We start from the raw sequence: 27216 nt of genomic DNA, 5'->3' as shown, positions 1-27216 counted from the left end.
GGCGTGCACATTGTGCCGTGAGGGGCTGCGGGGGCGGCTCGGCCCCGCCGCCATGTTGGGTGCGGGCAGGGAAGCCGCGCGCCGCCGCCATCCCGGATGAGGGTCGCTCGTCCGCGCCGCCCCTCGGGAGCCGCGCGGGGCCGGAGGGTTTAATTACAGTCCCCATCTGTAATCGCAGTTAATGTCTTGAGGATAAAGATTACCCTGTGAGTGAGGGAGAGAGAGATCCCGTGAGGTAAGACATCTCACGTACCTGCTGCTCAGGCATGAGGCAGATCTGTGCCTCCGGTCCCGTTCTGATCGTTTGCTGCCCGAAACAGCCCCATGGCCCGTCAGGGGCACCTCAATGCGCAATTACATCGGCTTGTCCCACCTTAATGTTTATCATTGCCTGTAGGCCTCATTTCTGCAGGGATTCAGGTAGATTCCGCGGGTTTGGGGCTTGTCAAACCTCTGGAAGATTTTCTTTGCAGGTGCTGGGCCACCTATGGTGAATTTAAACCGACTGTGGCGGTTTTGTGTAAGATCCTTTCTGTGGCTCCCTCAGGGTGAGCGGGGCAGGTGTGAGGGTCTGTCCCCATCCCAGGCCCCTGGATGCTGCTGGATCCTCCCCACCACCGCTCCAGGGAGCAGTTCTGCTGTAGGTGAAACACTGTTTAAGTACAGACCCATGTGAACGCTCAGAAAATTACTTTATAGTGCAAAGGAAATTTGGGCAGTGTTTCTGCTGCGTGTCAGGTAACTCGGGCAGGTACAGACATGCATTTTGTATTCTCTTGTCTCTCTCAAGCATACACTTGACACATGAGTAGGGAAAAGAAAAAATTAGAACTGAAATGGTCTGTCTTCTCCCAAACCCACGTTGCTGTGCCGAGTCCTCTGGCCAGAGCTCTTGTTTCTCAGTGGGGCAATTCTCAGAGGTTTCGGAGGCCAGGATCAGACATCACCTGCCTCCCTCACCCTTGTCCCCATCTGTGAAATGCAGGAGCTTGCCTTGGCCTCGGATCTTACCAGGACCTGGGAACTCTGATTCCCAAATCTTTGACTTACTGGGCTCCCAGTTAAAATCCAGGAAAAGTATGTTCTGATCTATTGCTAAAGGCAAATAAAACTGTCTGAAACCAGGTTGTTTACTGGGTCGTGCATTTGAAAGGCTCAGCTGCTGCCTCAGATAAGAGATTTACAACTTCGATGAGACAAAGAATAGGAAAATGATGGGATTATGGATCCAGTGTAGCTGAGAGCCAGAGAGATAAAGTGATGTGATCAAAGAGAGCAGGAATTTAACAGCCAACACAAGCTTCCTGCACTCCCTTGATCTGTGCCTGGTTTAAGGTGTGTTTCCCATGGAGATGTTTCACTTCATCTTCCCTTCAGAATGATTTTATTTCTATACTGTAAGTAAGGAATCCCTCCATGGTAGAGGATGCTGTGGAGACAGAATCCCTCTTTTTTTTTTTTTTTTTAAATATGGGCTATTTCAATACCCCTAAAGAAGAGCCCCCTGAACATGCCACAAAGGCTGAAAATATTCATTAATGCTCAGCCAGGATCTGATTTTCTAGTGGCTGCTGACATGAGTTCATGGCATGTGCAGGTATCCCAGGTGCTTTCCAGGTATCTATGGTGGAACAGTGAGAGGTGGATGCCAGCACAGGATTCCTGATTTCCAAAGGCCTGTCCTCTGCAGGTGTGGTCTGACTTAAAAGACTTGTTAAGGTTTGTGCAACTCACTCTGATTTTCCACAGTTCTGGCAGAAATTATGATTGTGCAACATTTTATCTGTTGTTTTCCTGCAACATGAAGAGAATTTTTCAGGCAGCATCTGCTCAGGGAGCAAAGTGACCAGAGATACTGTTGGGGCTTTCTCTGGGCCAAACAGGAAAATACATTTAAGAACAAGATCACACTTGATATAAAAACCCAGCAGGGAGCAGGACCTGCCCCTGTGTGTCCTTGTGTTTGTTTTGAAAAACAAACCCAGATGAAAATGGCCATGTGGAAAAAAAAAAAGAGGAGGGCAAAGGGAAAAAAAAGGGAAAAAAAAGAACCAGTTTGTTTTGTAGGATCCTGCAGCAGGGTCCCACCCTCCAGCTCCGGTTCCTCCGGCCGGGAAAGGCCTCTGGGGCACACCCAGCTTTTCTCTTTTTGAGCCCTTCCTGCCTGTGTTATCTCTTGGCGTTTAATTCACCACTAGAGAAGAAAAACCCTCTGAAACAAAACGGAGCTTTTCCTGCCTTTTCCCTTTGTATTGTTAAAACAACCCTGCGGCCTGTGCAGGGTCACGGACACTTCTCTGCGTAACTGTGTCCTTTGCAAACTGGCAGAACTCTTCCCCTTCTCCTTCCTCTTCCACCCCATGTTTCTGTCAGCAGTTTGAAAACCAGAAACCCTCCTAAAACACGGCCCCAGTTCAGGAGCCCGAAGCCCTGGGCAGAGTGGTGCATCCTAGATGCTGGTGTCAGTGACAGTTGCTTTCCTGGAAGTTCCTCTCCTGCCCCGTTATTCCCAGAACTCTGCAAGGCCCTAAACCAGGGAACTCTTTCCCAGATAACTGCTGCTTGTGAATCCCAAAGAAACCTGGGAGCTAGAGGGTGCTTCTCTTTGTCTCTTTTATTTATTTCCAGCCCTTTTCAGCGAACACGGTGGTTTTGTTTCAAAGCCTACTGGCAGCTTTAGCAACGTCTTAGGGTGCCAGAACATTCTTCTGTGCATCGCTGAGGATGCCACATCACAGCTCTGGGAGGGGTTAGTGCAGAGCGGGCGGGGCGGGAGCGGAATCCCCCGGGGTTTGTCAGTCCAGCAGATGTGTCCAGCCCTGACCCTCGGCCTCCCCTGCTCATGCCTGAGGGAAGGAGCGAGGAGAGGGACCCGAAGCCCCTCTGCAGCTGGGGTGGTTGGAGGAGGAGTGGGCACAGGGAGGACCACAGGAGAGCTGGCTGGGTTAGTTCCAGCCCTGGGAAAGGTGCAGCTCTTCCCTGCAGACACGTGGCTTTCTGAGCAGGACACTGCCTGAGTGAGGGGGGCGTTTCTTCCACTGATCCAGGAGAGTTTGGCAGCATGGAGTATTACCAAGGAGTGTTCTGATTGGTAATGGGTAAATAAAGGGGCTTGGAATTGAGCTTAATATCCTGTCAGTAATAAACAGAAGTGTTCTTGGAGAGGGACTTTTTACAAGGGCCTGGAGTGCCCAGACAAAGGGAAGTGGCTTCAAACTGACAGAGGGCAGGGTTAGGTGGGATATTGGGAAAAAATTCTTCCCTGTGAGGGTGGTGAGGCCCTGGCACAGGTTGCCCAGAGCAAATGTGGCTGCTCCATCCCTGGAAGTGTTCTAGGCCAGGTTGGATGGGGCTTGGAGCCTTGTCTAATGGGAAGTGTCTCTGCCCATGGCAGGAGGGTGGAATGGGATGAGCTTTGAGGTCCCTTCCAGCCCAAACCAGTCTGTGATTCTGTGATTCCTAACCCGTGTATGGGCTCTGGGAGCGAGGTGTCTGTGACAGCTCTACCACTGCAGTGACATGAGGCCTCCTGTGCAGATCCAGAGCTGAGCAGCTGAGAAACACTCTGCAGGCCAGGAGAGCTGCACCTGGGGCACAGTCGGTGTTGCCATTGCACGCTCTGAGTTCCCTTTTTACAGGGCTGCCAAACTGCAGCTGCAGGTATTTCATGCTGCAAGCACCTACATCAACTTCAAATTTCAAGTAGAATCAGAAGAGCTCACAGTTTACACCTTTCCTTCTTTCTAATCCATGAATGAGAGACTTCTCTGTATTTGTGCTGTTCCTCGTCCATGTTATTTCAGCACTTCCCTGTCCCCGTGGCTCCTCCCGATGCTCGGGGGTGACTCATTTCCTGTGCAGGACGAACCAGCCATTTCCTGGCTGTTCAACACAGGACTTTTTTTCCCTTCCAGTCGGGGTTGGAGTGGTGAGGATTAAGCTATAGTTTGAGCAATCCATGGTTTGATTGATCTATGGTCTGGTTCACTTGTCTCTTCACTGCAGCCTTCCCCAGAAATCACCTGGCAGCACCTGGGCCTGCTCACCTGCCTCTGCTCACCTGGGCCCCCAGCTCAGTGATTTGGGCATTAAAGTAATCACAGCAGCCCAGCTCTAACAGTGCCATCCTTTCAGTCACTGCAAACCAAGTCTTCTCTTAATTCGATCCATTTCAGCTCATAATAAACAGGATGTTAAAAAAGAACCACAGGGCAAAGCCACTGATATCACAGCACAGATCTAAGCCAGAAATTCTAAGTTACCGCCTCAGCGCTACCAAAATTGCATATTGACATTTGAGAAATCCAGGTGATACCTGTGTTTGTGTTAGACACAGGTTACCAGAAAGCTGGGTTGGTTCCTGTATTGATTCTGTGCCCATCATTCCAACTCTTCCCTCCAACACGTGCTCCCAATTTCCTGAGCCACTCTTTATTCCCATCCCACGCTGTGACTAACTCAAGGACAGCTTGCAACATTGACACTGTGGAGCTCAGACATTGCCTGGCCACTGCCATGCCAGCCTGAGGTGTCACAGTTCTTTTGAGCAGCTTTTTACTGCTGGATTTTTAATTATTCTTTTAATCCTATTTGAACACTTGGATTCATCAGCCTGTCACAGACCTGGAATGTTTGGGAAGAAACTCTGCACAGTAGGGATGCTGCTGCTGGAGTCTGAATGGAGCACATGTGGAGGGCTGAACCCTGAATAATTCATACCTGTAATGATTTATTCATGCCCAGAGCTGGATACCTCCCTGTGACTTTCCATTATCTCAGAGAGAATGCAGGTTCCGATTCCACTGCCCCAGCCTGGTGCCAGCTCCTGTGCTGGACTTGGAGCAGGGGGGCTGATGTCTCTGCTCAACACAAGTGGGCAACTCCTGCCCTTTCAGTGCCACAGCCGTGGCCCCTGACACCCAAACTGAAATGTAGGGACAGGTCCTTGCACACTCCTCAGAAAGGACAGTGGGCGAGCAAGCAGGTAAAGGTCTTTTCCACGGATACATGGGAACTCTGCACTCACAATGCAACATATTCTGAGCATGGAAAACAGGCCCTGACTCACTGTGATGTGACACCACAGAGCTGAGCTCACTCTCCATGAGAAATTGCAGTTTTGTTTCCCACTGTAAAGTTACAGACTGACACAGTTGATGCCACATTGCAGGATCGTTTCCTGCCCTCCCAGAAACCTTGCAGGAAAGTCTGGACAAAGAGCAGCAGCTCAGGCTCATCTTTCCTGCCTGCTGTGGGCTCTCAGAAAATGCTATCAGGAGAGGCTTGCAGGCCCACGCTCTGAGTTCCTGACCCGGGCGAGGATTCTGCAAGACATTCAAATTCCATCTGTCTAGAAAGACTGAAAGATGATCCCGCGTTTCAGAGACTCTCCAGACCTGCAGACGGCACTACCCCTCACTGCCTGGTGTGAAATTTCCTAATTGTTTAACCTGTAATCCTGACTTCTTTTGTCCTTGGAATAGGCTCTACATCAGCATAATCAAAAATGTCAAACAGGCTTGAGAACCTCTCCAAGTTGCTAAAAATGAACGTGAATTTCCTCCCTGCAGACTTGCTTCGTCTCTCCCTTGCTCTGGCCTCAGCTTTCTGAGTGCCTGGTTCCAGTCCCTCAGCATAGTTTGCATTCCACTGCCAAGAATGAACATTTATTTATACAAACAACCCTCCTTCCAAGCACATCTCCCTCTATCCTGGGGCAGGGAAGTAAACACCATTTCTGGTCTGTCTGTAGCTCCAGCTCTGCATTTCCTTTTTGCTTTAGTCAGGGCCTTGTTTGCAGGGAAAGCTGAGTGCTGTTCCATCACTTTGCCATGCCTCAGGTCTGCTCAGCAGTGGCCTGGGAAGCTCCTTTGCTTCCAATGATTTGATTTCATGACCCTCTAAGGAAGGTGCCAGTTTCCCGACCAGCCCCTCGGGGTGGCTTGCTGGGTCAACAGCAGTTTCCAGAACTGGGACCCGGGGGGCTCTGCAGGACTCCAGGAGTGCTCGGCCCACCATACCTGCTGCTCTCCCAGCTCACCATCACCTGGTGTTCCCCAGTAGGTTACTGGGCTGCTGTACTTGTGCTCCCAGCAGCGCTGTGACACTGGGAGGGAGCCCGGAGGGAACTGGACTGGCGGCTCCCAGGAGAGCAGCGCCGAAGGGGCGAGGGGAGCCAGCTGCAGCTCATGCATTATTGCTGCAGCGTCTCCATCGCTCACCTGCCAGGCTCAGGGATTGTTCCTGAAACTTTAGCTCAGCCCCTCTGTCCACAGGTGTCTCCCGTTGCATCTGCCATTCCAAATGGTTGTGACACAGATGCCAGCTGACTCTGGACAGGGGAATGTCACAGTGGAGCGCAGGTCATTGAAATGAAAAAGGGCCCTGACAGACAGGCATCTGCAGAGCACCTCCAAGTGCTCCCTCAGGTGTGGAGCCTGCCTGCTGCTCACCCCTGCTGTGAGCACTGGGTTTTACTGGTACAAATTGCAGCAACATTTGAAGAGGTGTCCACAGTCTAAAGGTGTGTGTGTCCCTCTGTCCCTCCCCAGGCATGTGGATCACACGGGGGTGTGTGCCCCCCAGGACACAGATCACACAGGTGTGAACAGCCCAGTCAGTACTGGCTGTATGTTCCTGTGTTTGTGTATGTGGCCCCCCCATCTGTGCCATGGTTCCCCTGGGGCTGAGGGGGACATGAGAGACCCCAAAGGCAAAAGGAACACAAGGTCGGGAGGGATTTTCCAAAGGCTGCTCCTCTTCCCCAAATCCTGCGTTTTGGTGCCACATTTGTGGCTCGGTGCAGCTGAGTTCAACTGCTTGTTTCCCCAGCGAGTCAAGAACAGACGTGTCCAAGCACAGCTGGCTCAGAGGGGACCGGGACAGCCGCGGTCTGTGCCCGCCCTGAGCCCCATTGTGAGCCCGGCCAAGAACGACATCATTTCCCCAGGGCTGCAGCTCTATTAAACACAAAGCTCCAAATGATTTCCTACTTGGATCAAAGCTGTGTTTGTTCCAGTGGCACTTAAGTTTAAAAGGCAATACTGGGAATGAATGAATCCTCCCCAGCGGCAGCTGCTGAGGCTCAGTTGGTTTGTCAGTGCTGTAATTATGCCATGGATGTCTAGTGTTTGCTGCCCCGTAAGTTCCTGAAGGATGTTGTGCAATGGAGCAGCGCAGGGAAGCCTTGCTCCCAGGCTAAGGGGCTTTTGCTTTCATGGTGTGAAGGCTTGCTCATGTTTCAGGTGGTGAAAGTGTTCAGAAATCTCACGGTCTGATTCCAGAATCAAACCCAGATTCTTCTGGATCAAACTGGATCAAAATGTATGAAGAGACCCAGTGGCCTATGTCCAGAACCCTGGAATTGGTGGTTTGATTGTAGGCTAGGGTCCGGGTGAGGAACCTGCTCCCTAAATCCTTGTCTGGGTTGTACAGCAGATGCTCTGTGTGACAGACAGGAGGTGGAGGAAGCCCTCCGGAGTATGAAATTAAGCACTAAAAGAACACGAAGGCGGGAACAGCAGCATGTGAAGTCAGGGAGAACTGAGAGCATTGGAGATGCCAAAGGAACAAAAGAAACCCAATATCCTTTAGAAGGTTTAATATTTAATTGGTGAGCTCTCTGATACCAGGGCAGTGAGTGTGGTGGACAATGACAGGAGCTGTGGAAGGGGTGCCAAGTGTCCCCCGTGGGGCCCCAGCACCCCCAACACACAGGCACAGAGGCTCCTTGTGTGCAGAACCATCAGTTCTGTGCACAGCTCCCTGCTCTGTCCCACAGCACTGAATTCCTGGTTCTGGGTAAAACCAGCATCGACATGGCCCAAAGGAGACTCCCACTGCGTGGTGGCAGGTCTGAATGTGCTGCTCCTGGCTGCCTCCTGTGCAGGTACTGCCCACACCTGCAGCCCAGAGGAGCATTTCCATGAGCTCACACACTCCCTGTGGAGCTGAGTTCCATCCATCGGGGCAGTTCAGCTTCATTTTCTTGCTTTAAGGTCAGGGCTCAAAAAATACGTAACAATACTTTATTTATTGAGAAAATACTTCATTTCATATTGCAAGGTGACCAGTTCCTTCTGCAGCAGAAGGATCCTTGCCTCAGGGAGGGAGTGTGTGTGGGGAATTGCCCCTTTTGAGGCATTTCAGCCAAGAACTCCAGATCCAAACCCACCCGTTAGCTCCTGTTTTCTGGAACCTGTCGAGTGGAGTTGATGGTTTGCTCTTGCTCACGCTCTGGGCAGGGTGTTAGGGCTGCTGCAGGAGCGGGGTCAACAGCTCTCCCAGATCCCATGCCAGAGCATGTGTTTCTTGTCCAAACGAGCAGCCACGTGTGCCAGTGCTAAGGCTTGCTGCCTCTCCCAGGAGACAGGTGCCATCCAGCTGTGGGGTTTTCATCTGTGAGGCTCTCAGCTCTGCTCTCAAAGAGTAGGGGACAGCAGTGGGGAGCCACTGCCTCTCACTGGTACGTCTCAGGTCCTGCTGATCCCGGCTGCTGCCCCAGGCAGCCACTCAGGGCCCACCAAAGCCCAGGGCTCTCAGCTCTCAGGGCAGAGAGCTTTGCTCATTGCTTCCATCCCACCCAAGGGATTGGCAGGCTGCTTTGAGATCCCTTTCCTAGCTAACTAACACCTCTCTCTCCCCTCTCTCCTAGGCTGCCCTGTGCCCTGGGTGAGATCCTGTCCTTTGGCAGTGCTGTGCTCCCTGGGAGGCTGCCCAGGGCGTCCACGTGATCTTGGAGCAGGTAAGGGAGACAGTGGCACTTCAGAACAAGGACACAGTAGAACATTGAGCAGGAGCCAAGGCTCCAAAGGTGGGAGCCTGCAAGTCATCCAGATGTCCCATGGCATCCCCAGAGAGCACGAACCAATATATTTGCCTGTGGCCAAAATCCTGGGGTGCTGCACCGGGAGATATTTTGTGGGGGACAGGCACTTTGGGTTCCCTTTGGATTCCCCGTGCCAGAGACCCAGCAGGGACTGGAACAGGCCATCCCAAAGCCAGGGAGCTTCCCCTCCCCTGCAAGGTACTTTGTTACCAACAAAGTGGTTTCTCCTGCCTCCAGGAGCCATTTCCCATCACATCCCAGCAAACCTCCATAAACACCTGAAGGGCAGAAGTGAGCACAAGTGTTTGCCTGGTGCTGGTGAGACCGAGTCCTGCACCCCCAGGCCGAGTCTCCTCGACTTCAGGGGCCTTAGACAAGGAAAACCCTCACACCTGGGAAGGAGCTGAGGTGTGGGTCAGTAAAGTTGGTCTGTATGGTAAAAGAAGTAGGTTATGATGTCCCATTGTGAACAATTACATCTAATTACAAGTCACAGATTTGCCACAATTACTATTTAATAACAAATTGCTGCCATGCTCCAGCCAGAGCGTGCCAAGGGAACATGTAAGCTCTGGTCTTTGTGGGGTGGGACAGCAGGGGAGAGGGCTCTGGCTCAGCTCAGGGAGGGGCAAGTGCCAGGCCCCAAACGGGGGTGAAACACTGGGTGCTGTGTCCTCCTGCCCACAGCACTGGTAGGTGAGTTTGGTTTGGTTTGGGTTGGTTTGAGTTGCTTTGGTTTCATCAGTTCGGGTTGGGTTGTTTGGTTAGTTGGGTTAGTTTAGTAGACGGTTGAAGAAACGCCTTGTGGCACACAGTGATTTTAGTTAAACTTTAAAAGGCTGCTCAGAAATATAAAAAACTGCAATAAACTCTCTAACAATTAAATCGAACAAGGTTTGCCCCCTCTCCTGGCCAGCCCCGGTGGCCTGTTGGCTTCAGCTCTTTGATATCCAGTCCTGGCGGAGCTGCACCGGAGCGAGCCCAGCCCGGGAGGCCCTTCCCTGCTCTGCCGCGCCGGTGCCGGCCCTGCCGCGGGGCTGCGGTTCCCGGCAGGAACAAGGACACGGCGGGACCGGGACCGGGACCGGGAGCGGGGGGGCCGGGCCGAGCACCGGGGGCCGAGCGCCCCCTGCCGGTACCGAGCGCTCCCTGCCGGTACCGAGCGCCCCCTGCCTGTACCGGGGCCGAGCGCCCCCTGCCGGTACCGAGNCCCCCTGCCGGTACCGAGCGCTCCCTGCCGGTACCGAGCGCCCCCTGCCTGTACCGGGGCCGAGCGCCCCCTGCCGGTACCGAGCGCTCCCTGCCTGTACCGAGCGCTCCCTGCCTGTACCGAGCGCTCCCTGCCTGTACCGGGGCCGAGCGCCCCCTGCCGGTACCGGGCGGCGGCGGCGGCTCCGGCCCCGGGCGCGGGGAGCGGGAACAAAAGCGGTCCTTGTTTCACGTCGTTCCCGGGTGATTTGCGAGCCCGGCGCACCCAAACGCGGCGGAACCGGCAGGATCAAAGGCGCTCGTACAGCAGGAGACACCGGAATCACCCCGTGCCCGGCGCTTAGGGGCAAACCCGGGGGCAGCGAGTGAAGCAGCAACACTCCCGCATGGCCGCCCGGGGTGAGGTCACCGACCATGGTACAGCGACAGTGGCGGGGGGCACAGTCAGTCCCCACGGCCTGGCTGTGCCTGTAACTGCTCCATGCTCATCCCAGCACCTGTCTGGGAACAAAACATCCCGGGGAGAGTCACAGCCTGCACGTGGGATCATGAGGACAGTCTGGCCATCTGTCCCCACAGCACTGGCACAGGTGTCAGGTGCCTCCAGGTACCACCAGGGCCCTGACAAGGTGTCAGCGACGCTGCAGCGTTTCCTGTCCAGGTCACACATTTGCCCATCACTGATTTCAGCTTTCCCACATGGTTTCAAATGACTTTTTTCTGTCACTCAGGCTGTTTTGGTGGCTGATCCCTGCTTAGTGGCCCAGGCAATGCTGTACCAGCTGCCTGTGGCTTTTATTATTGCTTTTCAGAGGCCTTGATGCAGTGCTCACAGTCACATCCCAGGCCGGTGACTCCAGAACGCAGCCCCTCAGGAGCAGAGACAGGAATCGGGGAAAAGTGGTGTCCGAATCTTTGAACAAAAAAGCTCTTGTTTAAGGAATGTGGTGCTGGAGGCCAGTGTTTGCCAGCAGGGTCTGTCTCCACTCGGAGCCGGTGCCTGCAGTCAGACCCTGCCCTCTGCAGACACACAGGGCGGGGGGGGGGGGAGGATTTTCTGGAAGCATCTCTCAAAATGGAGGAACGGCGCCCTGTAGCCAGTACAGGATATATCCTGGGAATTGTATTTCTGCAGACAGGGCAGGAGGGGCTGGTGGAACTATGTGCGGAAGCAGGAAGAGAGCTGAAGAGGTGCTGAGAATGCTCTTGTACAGGGCAGAGGAGGAGGGAAACAAACATCTCAGAGAACAGGAAAACTGAAGTGCTGGAAAATGATGGATCCACCCCCAGGCCCCTGCTAAGGAGGGTGGGACAAGCTCCATGATTTCTGGCAGCCACGAGCTGCTGCTGCTCCGCTCAGCTCCGTCCTGCAGCCAGATGTGTTCGAGTGCAGCTTCAGCCCTTCCTGCCCGACACGCCCCGGCAGTGCCCCCACGCTGGCCACAGCTCTGGCAGTGCCCCACACCTGTGTTTGTCCCCCCAGCTCCAGGGAGGGTTTCCCGAGGGAGCAGGGAAGGGGGCAGGAGTCAAGTTTAAGCACTGCTGTTCTGTATCCTGTTGTTTTCCTACCAGGATTGTTGCAGTTTCCTGCACTGTTTTATCTGGAGCAGGGAAGCCAGCGCCCTCCAATTCGCTGGTGTGTCAGTGTGTGTCCCGGGTTCTAATCTGCAAAACAGGCATTAGAGCCCCTGAGAGGAACCAGCTAGGGCTGTCACAGGGCAGGGGGACGGGGACAGAGGGGGCAAAGGGCTTTTAGTGCCTTGAAATGAGTGTCTTTATTTGGTGCTCCTGTTTGCACAAGGCTGTGTGTGTCACACGGGGCCTTCGGCACACCCAAGAGGGACAGAGAGGAACATCCCGATGGTGACGTTCTGAGGTGATTCTGTGTTTGACAGACTTTACAGGAGGATAATTTTTAGAAAATGCTGAGCATGCTTTCCCCCATCCCCAAAGGCTCAAAGTACAAACAGGAAAGTCTTAAAGCAAAAAGACCATTTCCGTGTTTCAGTCAGCCCGGAGTTCAGCCTCCCCTGAAACGCTGGAGACTCCTGTGAAGTTACTTGGCCACATTTTCTGTAATACAGAGGTAAAATCCACATCCACGGCACTGAGGCCTGGAAAGCTGTGCAGAGGAACAGGGCCTGAGAAAGCCAAATCTTGTAGATTTAAAAAAAAACAACCACCTTTTTTCCTCGAGTGAACCTGAATTCGTCTGACTGTATGTTTTAGCAGTGCACTGAATTCCCCATGGGTTAAAAAAAATTAAATCCTTTACTGTACAGCTCTGGAATGTCCTGTTTTCAGGACAGAAAGGTGTAGGTCCTGCACACAGTGTCCATTATCAGATGGGAGCCTCTCCTGGAAAGAAAATTAACCCAGCACATCGGCTCCCAACCACGCAGACACTGAACCAGGCACAAGGCTCCAAAACAAAACTCCCTCCCCACAGGCATCCCAGGGTTGTTGGAAGCAGGTAAAAACTGTGGCAGTGATCAAGATGGATTTTTATTATTTAAAGAGAAGATAAGTATGCTAGTTCAGCCTTTGGGGGAAGGATGGGTCATTTTTCTCACTCAGCTGTGACTGTGAATCCAGGCCAATTCCACTTGCCATTCCTTTGGGGCACTCCCAGCTGCTGGAAGTGTGGGGGCTGCAGTGGGCTGAAGGGTCTGAAGCTGAGCACCAGAATCTGTGCTGGGAACTAAATAGCAAGAGAAAAAAAGGGTTTTTTTCCCGAGCCATCAGGAAGAGGAAGACATGTGTCTGGAGATAAGGAAAGATAAAAGCATTCCACTTGCAGAGGCCTGTGATAGGGATCAAGATGTTCATCTGCCAAGTCAGTAATTTTGTGGCCTTATAACCATGTGGAGCTTCCGTTCCTGTTACCTTTTCCCACACTGACTGAAGGCATTGGATTATTGGCATGGAAGTTCCTTTGAGTCTGTCCGAGTGGCTCAGTCCTTTCAGGGAATTGCACAGGCTGAACTCAAAAATAAAACTCTCTTTGACTTCAGGAGGGAAAACAGTTCTCCCTCGAGTTTAGGTGCAGCTTTTGGGGGCTCAGCAGGCACAGTCTGTGAGCTCCCTGGCCTGGGGAGGTGGGAACAGGTCAAACACCTCTGGGGAAAAGCTTGGGCAGAGCCACTTTCTGTGAGGGGTCAGGACAGCCAAAACAGCTGTTGGAGGTGACTCCCTGCCCTGTTTGCTGGCATCCATCAGGCGTGAGCTCACGGGGACAGTAGATCCATCCAAGGCCTTGATTAACGTCAGGAGCTCAAAGTGCATTTGCTGCTTCCAAACAGGCTTTTATTGTCTGATTTTTGGTTAAAGCAGCAGTAGATTTCTGTAAAAAAATGCTCTGTAAATCCTGGCTTTGCACATTCCACACGCTGGCACACACAACAAGCAAGCATTCAGGCTAAAATTATCCGTGCTATCATTAGGCAGGAACACATGGATTGATGGAGCCTAAGTGCAGAAGAGAGCTGTGCTGTTGTGCTGCAGGCAGGCTCACCCCAAAGGGAGCAGTTCCTGTGCTTCCCAGTCATTCCCTGTCGGGCACCTGCGAGAAGTGTGACCTGTTCCCTTTGGACAGGAGAGCCGGTGGGTTGGGCTGGTGGTGGGCGGGCACTGAAGGCCCCAGGCACCAAGGACGCCGGGCACAGCCTCTGCCCTGGGGCCGGCACTCCTGCGGCACAGCCGTTCCTGCCCCGGTGCTGCCAGGTCTGCCTTCAGTGTAACCCACACTCCTGAGATAAATCCCTGCGGACAAGCACCGCGTTCACAGATTACAGAGCAGCCCTGCAGCTGTCAGATGGGATGGGCTTCTCCCGTGTTCCACAGCTCACTGGGAGAGCAGGAGCCCCGGGGCTGGAGCTGCCGTACCTGGCAGGGGGTGCTCAGGTGTGCTGGGCTGTGCTCACTGACCGCCAGCCAGGGCCTGTTCTCACCAAGAGCTGTGTCACATTTAGGCCAGAACTGCTCCAAGAATCAGTTTAGACATGGTTCCTGTGTCCAGTGTTTTCAGCCTGGCTTCTTTTACCTCGACTAATTGCAAAGCTTTTAATTAATCATGGCCCGAGACGCCTGGAGCACAGGCTCCACTCCGGCCTGCGAGCGCACGGTGTCAGTCACAGAGGGTGACATGGTGTCAGTTATGGAGGGTGACACGGTGTCAGTCACGGAGGGTGACACAGTGTCAGTTATGGAGGGTGACACGGTGTCAGTTATGGAGGGTGACACGGTGTCAGTCACAGAGGGTGATATGGTGTCAGTCACGGAGGGTGACATGGTGTCAGTCACGGAGGGTGACACGGTGTCAGTCACGGAGGGTGACATGGTGTCAGTTATGGAGGGTGACACGGTGTCAGTCATGGAGGGTGACACGGTGTCAGTTATGGAGGGTGACATGGTGTCAGTCACAGAGGGTGACACGGTGTCAGTTATGGAGGGTGACACGGTGTCAGTCACAGAGGGTGACACGGTGTCAGTTATGGAGGGTGACATGGTGTCAGTTATGGAGGGTGACACGGTGTCAGTCACGGAGGGTGACACGGTGTCAGTCACGGAGGGTCCTGGCTGCTGCGGTGCCGAGGGTCCTGTGACACAGAGACAGGGAGGAATGTCCAGGCTGCTACATGGAGCCTTCCAAATAGATGGGAGAGTTTCAGATTTAGTCTCTAGTATAAATACGAGTTAAATGTGCAAATCCTTCAGTTGGGAAACCGCCTCTTGTTACTGTTTGCACAGTCAGAGAATGTCAGATTGAACCAGCTTCGCTATTCCTGGTTCTCCCTCTGCAGTTCAGCACTCAGAGACACAGAGCTTGCCAACCACAGAGTGCTGAAGGAACAACTCGCAGAGTTCAGTTTGTAAAATCCTATTTTCAGTGTTTATATTTCGTTTCTGTTTTGTTGGTGCTGCAGAGGCTGATCCTGCAAATATTTACTCCAGTCAGGTTTTGTGTTTGGAGTTCCTGGGAACCCAGGGAGCTCAGCCCAGGGAGGGCACGGGCCTGAAGTGGTCTTTGTTCTGGGCTGAGCTTGGAGAAGTTAAGTTGCCTCTGCTGGTCAGGATTTTTTTAATATATATATATACACACACATATATATACATACATACATGTATATAAACACAAACGTGTGATAATTATTTCAGGTGCTGAGAGAGAAAGGCCATTCAAAGAGTCACTTACTGATCTCCACCTGAGAGAAGGCTCAGCGACACAGAAAGCAGCAGCATGGTGAGTGTTCTGTTATGGCATAAATGATCCCACAGACAGAAAGAATGAACAAATTGGTTTGTAAAAGGAATCATGAGGGGAAATTGCCGATCTACAATTATCACTCTATTGGGGAGGGACAGAAACAGCCCCAGGACTGCTCTTCTCTGCACAGCCCCTCTCACTCATGTTCTTTCCAACATGCCTTTGCAGAACAAGAGCTCTGGTGATGGAGAGTGCAGCAAAGCCAGTTCCCTTCCCACAGGTCTCTCCAAACTTGTGATGTGGGCACACAGTCACGGGACCATATGCAACGAGATCCCAGCCCTGGAATTTATACAGAACACGGGTCACCTGAGCAGGGACAATGCTATGCTGTGGATGTGCAGAGTCGGACATGCCTATCACTGGCAGTATGAGAAGTTACATGACAGAGACAGAGAAGGGACTGAGGCTGTAGGAAGGAAAAGGAGGCCCCAGTTTTCCGAGGCTTCAGCAAGGGAAGATAGCTTTGGGGAAAAGAGGCTCAGGCTGACCCCATCATCTTTTGAGAGGGGTCAAGCAGATGTTGGGAGCACAGGGTCATGTGGCAGATCCCCAGGAGTCACTCAGCAGAAGGCTGACACAGCCTATGCAAGGCATAAGAAGCCATCACCCAGAGGGAGTCAAAATACCAGGGAACTGATGACATCTTGCTCTGCAGCAGAGCAGCACTTGGCAGTCGCTGGGCTCCAAACTGGTGGTCAGAACGTGAAGCTCAAAGATGATGATGATGTACTGATCATCTCTGACGAAGAGCAGTGTGTGGCAGTTAAAGACAACCAAGGAGACAGAATCAACCAGAATGATGTGTCAGAGCCACCTACTCAGGTGGATTTGCAGATGCTCCAATGCCAGGAGTTGGCATTTCACCAGCCAACAGCCCCTCAAAGATCTGCCTTTGCCAGCATGGCAGGGCCACCTCTAGCCCGTGCCTATGTTCTGCAGTCCCCTGTCAGCAACCTGGAGGACCCGGGCAGGAACATCCTGGGGTTGGGTCATTTCACTGCTGCAGGGCCCACGGCTGAAACTTCCAGAGCGAGGAACCCCCCGGGGTCAGCAGCACCAAAGGTGTGTTTCAAACCTCTTCCTGTCTCCAGCACCGAAGCGAAGGCCCAGCTTGAGTCATGCCCCTTGGTGACATTCTTTAAGTTCCAAGCCACTGCTGATGTCCAGCAGCAGCTCCAGCTGAGCCCTCCAAAGCATGGCATGCTAGGAGTGGACTCCAGCAGGAATGGCACTGAGAATTTGGCAGAGGAGAGCGAGCCGTCGGGATCCAGGCAGGCACCTCATCCTTCAGCCCTCCAGAGTCCAGAGAGCCATCCACCTGCAGCCTCAAACAGAGGTAAGAAAGCCCAGAGTTCTGTGCCTGCAGGGGTGTGGGGGTGTTCTTTTAATCACTTTCCCAAAATAGCAAAGGAGGGCGAGTTCACATCATTGTCAAGATCTATTCTGCAGCATCTAAGTAAATCCCTCAGATTTGGGGCACTCTTGTTTCTACTCAAAGGGACTAAAAAGATCCCTGCCTGAAGCAATTAGCACTTCTGTAGGAAATGCCCTTCCCTGAGTTACCCAAAGGTGTTCTTGGCTGCAGCCCAGCCCCAGCATCCCAGTGTTGAACACTTTGGTCTTCCATTTTATGTAGTATCCCCACATGGAACATTGGCTATACTTGAGACAGTCCCTATGGGAAACTGGAGCCAGAGATGGGAACTCGGGTCTCGAGAGAAGGAAACAAGGGGAAGTAACTTAACCCAGAGAAATTGTGGCTGAAGCCCTGCCTGCACCAAAGCCAGCGACAAAAGATCCCAGCGCTGGCAGTGGCAGAGTGTCAGCCCTGCATGGGAAATGCCAGGAGCTCCATGCATTGCTTTAGTCCTTTCAAGAATGAAGGTTTTCATATGCACTGTCCTGCAGCGTGGGGGCCTGGGTACATGCTTGGGAAGGGCAGAGGGTGCTGAGGCAGCATTTGGGGTCTGCCTGTGATGTGCTTGCATTGTTGGTGCTGGTCCTGAACAGGCTTGGGGTTACAGACACTCGTGTTCCTTGTGGAGCCACAACCACACAAACTGCCACAGTTGGGTTTTGGGAGCATTATTTGACTATTTTCATAACTGACATCAAGTGTCATCTGAAGGGACTGGACATTCACCTGGGAATGTCTGTGTAGTGTCTGTTCCTGCCAAGGTAGCTGGCTCATGGCTCAGAAGAGGCCTTGGCATTATTGATTCACGAGCCATTGCTCTCTGCACCCAGAGCAGTCAGTACAAAACAGGCCAGAAACCCAAACCAGTGGGACAGGGATCAGAGGAATCCACCTAATCCATCCACAATATGTCAGGATGACAACTAAGCCTGTACAAAAGAACCTGGTACAAAAAGGGGAACCTATAGATGTTGGCTCACGAGCCCTTTCCCATCTCCCCCTCCTCAGTCCTGGACAAGTCACAGGCAAGCAGATGGAGCTTTCCATCAATCCAAAGAATTAATTTCTCACGCTACATTGAACTAGGTAGATGTGGTATTGCCATGGCAACTTAAGAGAGAGCCCAACTGGAATCCTGGCAATCCTTTAAACAAAATAATAATACACGTTTACTCACCTGTTTGTTTTCCCTCACCATCCTCCTCGACTTTTGGTTCATGCTTTTATTTCATGATGACAGGGAAGTCTCCCTGTCTGGCAGCGAGGAGGGCCAGCAGCCAACAGAGAGGGAGCAGGAAGGAGCCCAGCCCTCCCTGGAGAGGTGGGTGCTGTCAGGTGCCACTGGTTGTGGAGAACACAAAACTGATCCACAGCTCTAGGGGAGGGGGTTTGAGAGAGTCCTGGCCCCGAATGGCTTTCAGAAGGGAGGTGGACACCATCCTGCATCTCCTCGTGTTTTACTGATCTTTGTGAATTCTCACTGTCTACAAAGCTGTGTCTTAACTTTCAGATGTTCTGCAGAAGCAGGAGAAAAAGAAAAACTCTCCCACTAGTGATATAAAGGTGTTCAAAGACTGGCTGATGTTGCACCACCCCTCTGAGACACGTGAGATCCACACGCTGCCACCTGAAGACCTCGACCGCTACCTGGTCTCATTCTTCAGCTCCACCAAGAGACAGGATGGCACGGATTTTTCTGCCCATTCCTTTGGCTTCTTGCAGCGCAACATCGAGCGGTACCTCAAGGAGCACAGCTACCAGTACGACGTGGTGAGAGGGCTGGAGTTCAGGGCCTCTCAGGAAGCTTGGAAACTAAAGCATCAGTGCCTGTTCCAAAAGAAGAGGGAGGAAGAGTGGAGTATTTTGGAGAACCTGACAGATGAAGATGTGGAAAACCTTCGTAAGAAGGGAATTTTAAACAGGAGGGACCCTCAGGGCTTTCTGCACCTCATGTTCACCAGCATTGTTAGGGGGTTTGGGGCAAGCACCCACCGCCAGAGCCACCACCTCTACTGGGGACAGCTGGTGCTGAGGAAGAGTGAGGGAGAGGGGGAGTACTTGGAGTGGAAGGATGATCTGAGCCCAGAAGGAAACAAAGGGGAGTCAAGCCCACGGCTCTTTGCCAAGCCTGCTGATCCAGAGAACTGTCCAGTCACCAGTTACAAGGAGTACGCCAGGAGGAGGCCACCGGACAGCCTGAACGACAGCGATGCACTTTACCTGGCTCCCAGGCCACAGTGCTCCAGCTGGGACGAGGTGTGGTACTTCAGCAAGCCACTGACAAGAGCCAAAATGGAAAAGATCTTGAAAGTTATTACCCAGCAAATCAGAGGAGCTGTAAGGAAGCCCAGGCAATAGAGGTGTCCCCTCAGCTTTCCCCCTTAAACCACTCCAAGGCTCCTCTGAAACAGAATCCTGTCGTGATATTTGGTGTAGGCTGAGGGCAAACATCCTTCTGCTGGTCTTTGCCTTGGCACTGAAGGCACCTACACATCTGCAGCGCCTCAGCTTCAAGGTAAATTCCTCTGTTGTTCTTTCTGTTATTGGAATTGATAATTCAGTGAGTTAATGAGAATCTTCGGTTTCACATTTGCCAAACAAGTTAATGTTCTACTGTACAGTCAGTGCCATGAGAAACCACCAGTGCTGACATAGAGGTCTTGAGGGTGGCACAGCCCAACCAGGAGTGTCAACTGCACCTTCATTTTGGGGGCTGACACAGCTCAGCCCGGGGCACAGGCCTGCAGGGAAGGATGAGCAACACGAGGAGAACGACGACGTTGCTGATCCCCATCTCATGGGATTGTTTCCAACAAGGTTCAGGTCATTTCCCTTAGTGAAAGATTCATAGATTGCAGAAGTTGTAGCTGTTTTAAGAAGTTATTTAAAGTGTCTGATAGTGTTGAAAGGTTTTATGGTAAGTGGTTTCCCTGGAGTGCAAAATGCAGCTCCCCAAAGGCCCTGGGAGATGTGCCGAGCTCTGCTCAGGGCTGTTCAGTGCCTGTTACATTCCAGTCACGTTGTTGGTTGCATTGTTGACAGAACCAAATAAAAGAACCTTTAGCTCAGTCCTGTCTGTCTCTTCTGCCAGGTTGCAGCAGGTGCCCTGAACAGCAGGTGGTGGCTCCCTGGAACACCAGCGTGTTCCATGTTGTTCCCTGGGGTGTCCCTGGAACACCAGCGTGTTCCATGTTGTTCCCTGGGGTGTCCCTTGCTCCTGGCCTGGTGGTGCAAAGCTCTCCTAGGGGGAGTTTGGGCCCTTTGAAGCCCTACGAGCCACCTCCATGGTTTCTGAACAAGGCCTTGGGGGCCAAGCCCTTTGCCAGAATCGGTCCTGTTTGAGGAATTTCACACCACCAGATAACTTAGGGATGTTTGAAGAGACATAAAAAAAGACAAACTCAGTTTGTCCAAAGTGCTGGAGGGCGTCTGCCTGTTCCCCTAATGCTGCTGAGCCCTGAGGGCATCACGAAGGCCCCACGATGGCACAGCCATCCCAAAGGGCCCACCAGTGCCCAGGTGACCCAGCTGTGGGCACAGCTCTGCACCCCACGGGGCCACGCTTCTCTCAGCTCTGAGACCACCACTGGTCTGGCTTTTTCCTCCCCTGTGCTGATCAGTTTGGCCCACACCTGCCAAAAATACCTGGTGGCACAATCAGCCCCCTCCAACCTGTCACTGCACCCGGGCCCCTCCCAGCTCCCTGGGGCTCCACCAGGGAACTCCCCCAGTCAGCACCCACAGAGTGGGGCTGGAGTCCCAGTGGGGTCTGTGCAGGGACCCTCCTAGCAGGGGCAGCCAGGCACAGACATTTCAGTGTGTTTGGGGTCAGACAGGACCTTAAAGCCCCCTCGATGCCAACCCCCAGTGCCATCCCCACCCCAGGCAGGGACCCCTTCCCCCAGCCCTGGGTGCTCCCAGGTCCAGCCAGTGGGACCTTGGTGCTCCCCGAGCCCAGCAGCCATTGGGACCCCCAGCCACAGCTCCCAGCAGCCCCAGCCCCACATCCCAACCGTGGGTCTCTTCCAAAACACCAGTGCAGAACCAGCAGAGCAGGTGGACAGAACAGGCTGGGAAGAACAAGAGAGCAACAACTCTTTAATAAATTAGCAAAATAAACAGCATTTATATATATATTTATATTCAATTGCTGCGTCTCCATGGATCACAGGAGCTAAGCCAGTGTTGATTCCCCAGTCTCATGGCAATGCTGATCCAGAGGCCTCAGTCCAGGTATCCCTGAGGCGATGCCCGGCCTCGTGGGACCTAAAAACCTGAAATCACTGAGAAATAAAACAGCTTTTTTGTAAGCCAGAGACACAGTTCCCAAGGGGCAAAGTGAATTACCGGATGATTTCACCTGGCTGACTCCAGGTGGAAGTGATTAAAAAGTACTGATCCAATTTTTCCTCTCTTAAGAAAATAAAAAAAAGTGTTCCCCCACAGGGAGGGGGAGGAAGGAGCAGATCTATTGCATGGAAGGATTATCAGTGACAAAAAACCACATTGATTTGCAGGGTACATGTCTCCAGTTGTTGCAGTGGCCAGGGGTGGAACTGATTGGGTGTTTTGGTCACGAGTCAGTCGATCCCAAACAGGGTGAGCCCCCGGCCCAGGGGTCCCTCAGTCCTCGTCGCGGACGTACTGCCCGGCCTCCCAGCGCTGGGCCATGGCGCTCTTGTGACGGATCACTCGGGTGCTCTCCACCACCTGCAGAGACCAGAACGCGCAGGATCTTTGTAAAGAAGGGATTTTTATAATCGATCTGTTTTGCAGAGCTGCCCCCTGCCAGCCCCCCAGCCCGCTCTGCTCAGCGCAGTGCCCACCCGGGGGGAGCGTGGGGGAACGGGGGTGTCAGGGCAGCGTGAGCAGAGCCCCCGCGTTCCTGAAGGACTTTACCTCTGTGTTGACCTTGTCGATGGGTTCTATGCCTGCGTACTGTGGAAAGGGGAAGACAGGATCAGATAACGGCAGCCTGGCAGGGGAATATCCAGAGGTGGCTGGATCCAGCCCCCGGGGTGGTCAGAGGAGGGGAGGCACACGCAGTCGTGCCCTCCCCGGGGTGGGGGAACGGTTCAGTCCAGGTTCCCCCCAGGAGGAAGCTGCTGCTCCTCTCCAGTCCCACCCAATGCTGGCAGCCCTGAACAGCATGTGCAGCCCTGGGGAGCTCACACGGCCCCTCACTGGTGCCACCACCACCGGGTCTCCCACCAAGCCAAACAGCTGGACCTCCAGCTCCAGGTGGGAGCCAGAATAGCCACCTCCAGCTCCAGAGCCACCAGTCTTCTCCTGGGCTCCAGCCCCCCAACCACATGCTGCCCAGAAAGGGCAAGGTAGGCACATTCACCTTTCCATCCTCCTTCACCCTCCTCCTCCTCTCTTCACAGGGGCTGGAACGTGACGAGTCCGGGGTGGGGGTCTCCGTGCTGCCCTGGGAGGAACTGGCCATTCTCAGTGGGGTGAAGGACGACATCAGCCCCAGGATCCCCGTCTGGTGTGAGGCAGGAGTGGAGACAGGAGACCCAGACACCGAGTAGCTGCCACTGGCACCTGAAGCAGCTTTGCAAGAAAGCATCGGGGTGTGAGGGACTCCAGGACCTCTCCCGGGGGCTGGAGACCCTCTGGAGAGCCAGGTCCCTGCCCCAGACCCACGTCCGCAGCAGGTCCGGCAGATTTGGTCACAGCTGGGGCCCTGTGTCTGGGCCCCAGCCAGGGACTGCAGGAGCTAGGAGGGGAAGTGCATGAGCTGGGCCCTTCCAGCCCTGTTTGCTGCTGTAACGTGACACAAAGTCATCAAGCCCTGAGCAGCTCGAATCAAAAGCCATGCTGCTCCTGCGGAGCCTATTCCTCCTCAGCAGCAGTTCTCCTGCTGACTCCAGTGTGTTGGTATCAAGTTCTCCTGGGACAACTTGCTACCAGCGCACAGGAGCCCTTATGGGCATCCCACAAGATCGTTGCTCTACCACTCTGCCCCTCTCCTCCCTTACCGGAGCTGTGCCGAGAGCGGGAGCCCTCCTGGGGAACACTGTCTCTGTAGTTGTTCATCAGCCGCCGCCGCTGCTCCTGCAGCTCCTCTTCCCTCTGCAGGTCGCTCCGGATCTCCTCCTCAATCAGTGCAGACGTCTGGGGCTTCCAGGTCCGCAGCCGGTACTGCTCCTCCCGGCCGTCCTCCCTCCGCAGCGGGCTCTGCGTCCCCATGTCCTCCGCGAAGGAGACCTTCGGCTTCCAGAAGGAGAGGGAGAAGTACTCTCTGGGCAGGACAGCAGTGCCGGTGGGGCTTGGGGTGGAGCCGGGAAGCTTCCCTCCCCAGGAATCCTTGCTCCCCCATTTGCTGGCACTGGCGGAAGCGTGCTGGGACACCGAGGGCTTCTCCCGGCTCCTCTCGCTGGCGGTGAAGCGCGGCTGGGACAGCTGGAAGTGTGCGATGCTCGCTGTGTAGCTGGGACTGCTTCTCCTGTCCCTGGTGTCTTCCGTGGGGCTGGGGCCCGAGGGCTGCTCCACCACAAACTCCTTAACCCAGCTCCTCCGCTCCTCTGCCTGCCTTGGGGCCATGGACTTCTGCGGGGGGGCTTCCTCCTGCTCAAACACCCTCCTGCGCTCGTCCAGCTCCTGATGCGTCCCCCTGTCATACGCCCCCAGAAGCCTCCCTTGCCTCTTCAGATCTTCCTCTCGCTTGGTTTCCTGCTCAATTTCCCTCTGGACGTAAAGGGAAGCACGGCCTCTGTCCTTCCCTTTCCTGCCTGGGCCGGGAGAGCCATGAAGGGCGAGGACAGGCTTGGTCTGGATCTCCACCAGCTCGCTGCTGGAGGTCAGCCGCTGGATACCCCTCTCTTTCCAGAGGTTCTCCTCCCTCTCCATCGCCATGCGGATCTCCCGCTCGATGGGCGTCTCACTGCTGACCTTCGTCTCCTTGCCCAGCCCGTTGCTGCCAGCCCTCAGATCCACGAGGCCACTGAAGGTCTCATTGGAGGCACTTCCATCACTGCCATAGCCTGTGTTGGCTTCGTTATACATCTCACCCAAGCCGGAGTCCAGGTCCTCTCTGGACAATGCTTTGGTCAGGCTGGACATTTTCACAATGGGATATGACCTTTCAATGTGAGCTTTTCTGGGAGTAGAAACCTCCTCCTTCTCGGGTGTCTTGTAGGACACATTGTAAACCTGGTAAACGCTCTTGTCCCTCCTGCTCTGGCTTGATGGACCGGCACTACCATAACCTCTCACAGCCTTCGTGGCCATCTCAGGGCTATGCCACTCTTCCCTGGAGACTTTTGTCACTGACTCTGGCTTAGGGGATATGGCCTGCTGCCCTGGGCTGAAAAAAGAGCCTGGGCTGGACTTCTCTAGCATCAGAAACTGCTGCCGAGCCGCGGAGAAGTTGATCTGCTCTGTGTCGATATTGTCAGGGTCCACAGGTGTCGCAGCCCTACCTGGGGAAGGTTTGTCAAAGCTGATGGCAAAGCTGGTGGTGACACTGCCTGCATGCCTGCCTTCACCCTGGCTGCCCATGCCAGTGTTGATGGAGCTCAGCTCATCCATGGAGCTCCACCTCTCAGCAATGGTGGAGCTCTTCCTCATCACCTGGCTCCGGATGACCTCCCTCCTCTCATCCTCAAGCTCCCTGGCTTTCTCGGGTGAGATGTTGGGTGGAGGGACCCTGTACACGTCCTGTTCCTCCTCATCATAGAGCTTCGAGGGTTTCCTCTCACCCCTGTAAGCCCTGAGGTCGTACAGGCTTCCCGACTTCACCACCTCCAGCTTGGACTCTCTGTCCGGGGACGGGGTCCAGACATCTTTTCCACCCTCCAGGAAATATGAGGGTGACTGGGACCTCCTCTTCCAGCCATAGCCATTTTCTACCCTCTGGGTGCTGTGTTGAGTGGAGCCAAAGACATCGTCGTCACTGTCAGCCCTCAGCTCTGCCAGCGAGCCGGTCTGGTGCCCATCGCTGGAGTCAGGCCTGTGCGAGGCCTGTGGGAGCTGGAACACCAGATGTCTGGTGACTCTGTCCATCTCCTGGGAAGAGCCACCCCGCTGCCAACCTGTCTTCGGACTGGGGCCGCTGCTCAGCTTCAAGGTCACCCACGAGCTTCTGGCTCAGGAGAGGCCAAGGGGCCAGACCTGGCTGTCCCTGCAAGCAGGAGAGGAGAGCAGGCGTTTAGAGCAACAGGAGGAGCGGAGGTCAGGGCACAGCCCCTCTTCCAGCCTGGTACCACTGTCCTTGCTGGGGACAGACACCAACCTGCCCCGTCTGGGGCAGGAGCAGGCAGAGCACAAAGCACCGTTCCCAGTAGGAATTGCCACAGAGCCCAGATCCCCCTCCGACCTCTGTCCCCCAGCCTGGGCACGTTCCAAGGGTGCACAGCCAAACCTGCCGCAGGTTCGCGGCACCACCAGTGGCAGCGAGACCACAGCCACGGTCCGGCTGGGCATCGCCCTGGGCACAGACACCCTCTGGTGTCGCGTGGGCCTCTCCACGTGCACGGGGCAGGGAGGGACCTCCAGCCCCCGGCGGCACCAGCAGGGAGAGGTGGCAATAGAGGCACTGAGGCCACCCCTGCCTGGAATATCTCCTCGTGCATTTACAGGAAGGAGCCTCCAAGCAGCCGAGCTGTAGAAACAACTGGGTCATAAAAGTGGTTTCATGGCTCATAAAACGAGGGGACTTTAACCCCCCTGGCATGCAGGGCGGGAGTGAACGGCCCTGACCTTGAGGTTGATGCTCCAGCGCTGGCTGGGCCAGAGCCGGCTGGGACAGCGGGTGCCAGGCAGGGAGGGGCAGCACAGGTGGGTCCCCATGAGGCTGCAGCTCTCACCGCACCTCAGATGCCATCCCGGCCCCAGCGCCGGGGACACCAACGTCACCCACGGACAAGCCGGGCGTGCCCAGAGCCAGCAGCACATCCTGTCCCGCTGTTTGCCAAGGCTTAGCCACAGCCTTGCTGTCACCCGTCACCACTCCTGGCCGGGCTCCGTGAGCCCCAGCAGGTCAGGGTGTGTCACTCCCGGGCACCGCTCAGGAGATCTCACAGCCTGCTGGGAGCATGAGGCAAAACGGGAGCAAGCCCATGGTGATGGCAGGGACAGCCCAGAGCTGCCGTGGTACTTGCAAGCACAGCTCAGGGTGAGGCTCCCCAGGACAGAGGCAGATGCCTGGTGCTCCCCGTATCTGGAGCATCCCAGCTCATCCCCAGGATGAGAGCACTCTGGATATGGCTCCTTCCTGCAGCAACACTGGTGACTGAGCTTCCCCTGCTCACCTCCAGCCCTCCTAGGATGCACTGTCCTCCCACAGGGCAAGTGGGGTTGGGCTCCAGTCAGGAGCTGTTTAAGCCTTTCCTGGATCTCATCAGCGGCATCTGGGACGTCCTGGCTGCCCATGCCCAGCCCCGGTGGCTCAGCCTCTCCCCTGCAGCTGTGCTCTGCTAAATTTCCCTGTAATTCCCCTACCTGTGATTCAGTCTTGCTCTTTCATTGCCCCTGGTGACCTGGATAGTGAAAACCACCTGACCACACCTCTTACCGTGTTTGGGGTGGTCGAGGTCCTGGCTGGAAGGGGACACCCCCCCGGGGAGCACTGGCAGCTGGCACAGGAGGGGAGCAGGGAGGAGGAAGCCAGCTGGGCTCTTATCAGGGCTGCTCCACTCGAGCGGAACGGCCCCTCCCAGAGCTGCGCCCAAATCCATCCACCTGGCTCGGCTCTGTCCGGCGCTGAGGGACGGTCGGGGTTTAGGGGTCCCGGTCATCCCCCCTGGGCCAGGCTGTCCCCAGCCCAGCCAAGCACCACGAGAGGTGCTGGCCAGAGCAGGTGGCATTGCAGCACCTGCCAGACTGGCCTGGGCCCCCCCACTGCAAGGAGACATCTGGGGCGCTTTCCAGGGCCTGCCTGTGCCAGGGGTTCTGCGCAGGGCTGCAGAGCTGCAGGGCCTGTTCCCGCTCTGTGCCGGTGGCCACGAGCACTCCCAGACCGACCAACGTGCGAGGCATGTGGCCAACGTCCCTCTGCCCGCCCACAGGCTGCACCAGCCCTCCCTGCACACCCTCGCTGCCACCGTCCCTGGGTGGGCACCGGTCCCTCCGAGGCTGGGGGACACGGCAGCCCCCCAGCACCTGGCACTGCCCTCACCCCCGACCACGCTGCACTTACTGTCCAGGAAGCCGTCGGGGCGGGGGTCCCCATGCCCCGAGGAGGCCACACAGGGCACCCAGCTGAGCCGTGTCTGCTGGGGAGTGGCCGGGGTGGCAGCAGTGGGGGACGGGGGGGCCGTGGGTGGCGCGGCTGTGGGGCCCTGATAAGCTCAGCACGAGTCTGTGGGGGAATTCCAAGAACCATGTTGGGCTCAGTGCTCTGTCCCCGATCTCCCTGTGCCTCCATTACCCCGCTGCAGCTGGTCCCATGCCCAGGAGGCTGCCCTTGGCTCTGATCTGCAGCATGCACCGATGCACCAGTGGACCAATGTGCCAACACACCCATGTGCCAATGCACCAACGTGC

The 27216-nt window shown here is 54.9% G+C and overlaps 2 protein-coding genes across 12 annotated transcripts; one reads left to right on the top strand and one right to left on the bottom strand.

The window, feature by feature from the left end:
- Nucleotides 1–74: 74 nt before the first annotated feature.
- Nucleotides 75–19756, top strand: LOC108506915. 5 transcript variants are annotated; one of them, XM_017834363.1, is made up of 5 exons: nt 75–235; nt 8654–8743; nt 15194–15278; nt 15471–16641; nt 18233–19756. In XM_017834363.1, exons 3-5 carry the CDS (start codon nt 15276–15278, stop codon nt 19078–19080), a joined length of 2022 nt encoding a protein of 673 aa, XP_017689852.1. In that variant the 5' UTR covers nt 75–235; nt 8654–8743; nt 15194–15275; the 3' UTR covers nt 19081–19756. The 5 variants fall into 5 exon arrangements, with proteins under 5 accessions (XP_017689852.1, XP_017689854.1, XP_017689855.1 ...); XM_017834365.1 differs by lacking the exons at nt 75–235; nt 8654–8743 and adding an exon at nt 14345–14377; XM_017834366.1 differs by lacking the exons at nt 75–235; nt 8654–8743 and adding an exon at nt 14346–14401.
- Nucleotides 19757–20795: 1039 nt separating this feature from the next.
- On the bottom strand, nt 20796–26961 carry MISP (mitotic spindle positioning). Of its 7 annotated transcripts, none has more exons than XM_017834351.1 (5): nt 26870–26961; nt 22710–24853; nt 22070–22281; nt 21622–21660; nt 20796–21432 (listed from the first exon to the last, which is right to left on the bottom strand). In XM_017834351.1, the coding sequence occupies exons 2-5, from the start codon at nt 24733–24735 to the stop codon at nt 21346–21348; spliced, it is 2364 nt and encodes a 787-aa protein (XP_017689840.1). In that variant the 5' UTR covers nt 24736–24853; nt 26870–26961; the 3' UTR covers nt 20796–21345. The 7 variants fall into 7 exon arrangements, 6 of the variants coding, with proteins under 6 accessions (XP_017689840.1, XP_017689845.1, XP_017689841.1 ...); XM_017834356.1 differs by having other exon boundaries at nt 22070–22272; XM_017834352.1 differs by lacking the exon at nt 26870–26961 and adding an exon at nt 26246–26391.
- Nucleotides 26962–27216: the final 255 nt, after the last annotated feature.

This window comes from Lepidothrix coronata, unplaced genomic scaffold (genome assembly GCF_001604755.1).
Source record: "Lepidothrix coronata isolate B3197 unplaced genomic scaffold, Lepidothrix_coronata-1.0 Scaffold233, whole genome shotgun sequence".
NCBI classification, from domain to species: domain Eukaryota; kingdom Metazoa; phylum Chordata; class Aves; order Passeriformes; family Pipridae; genus Lepidothrix; species Lepidothrix coronata.
This window is presented reverse-complemented; position numbering and strand designations above follow the sequence as displayed.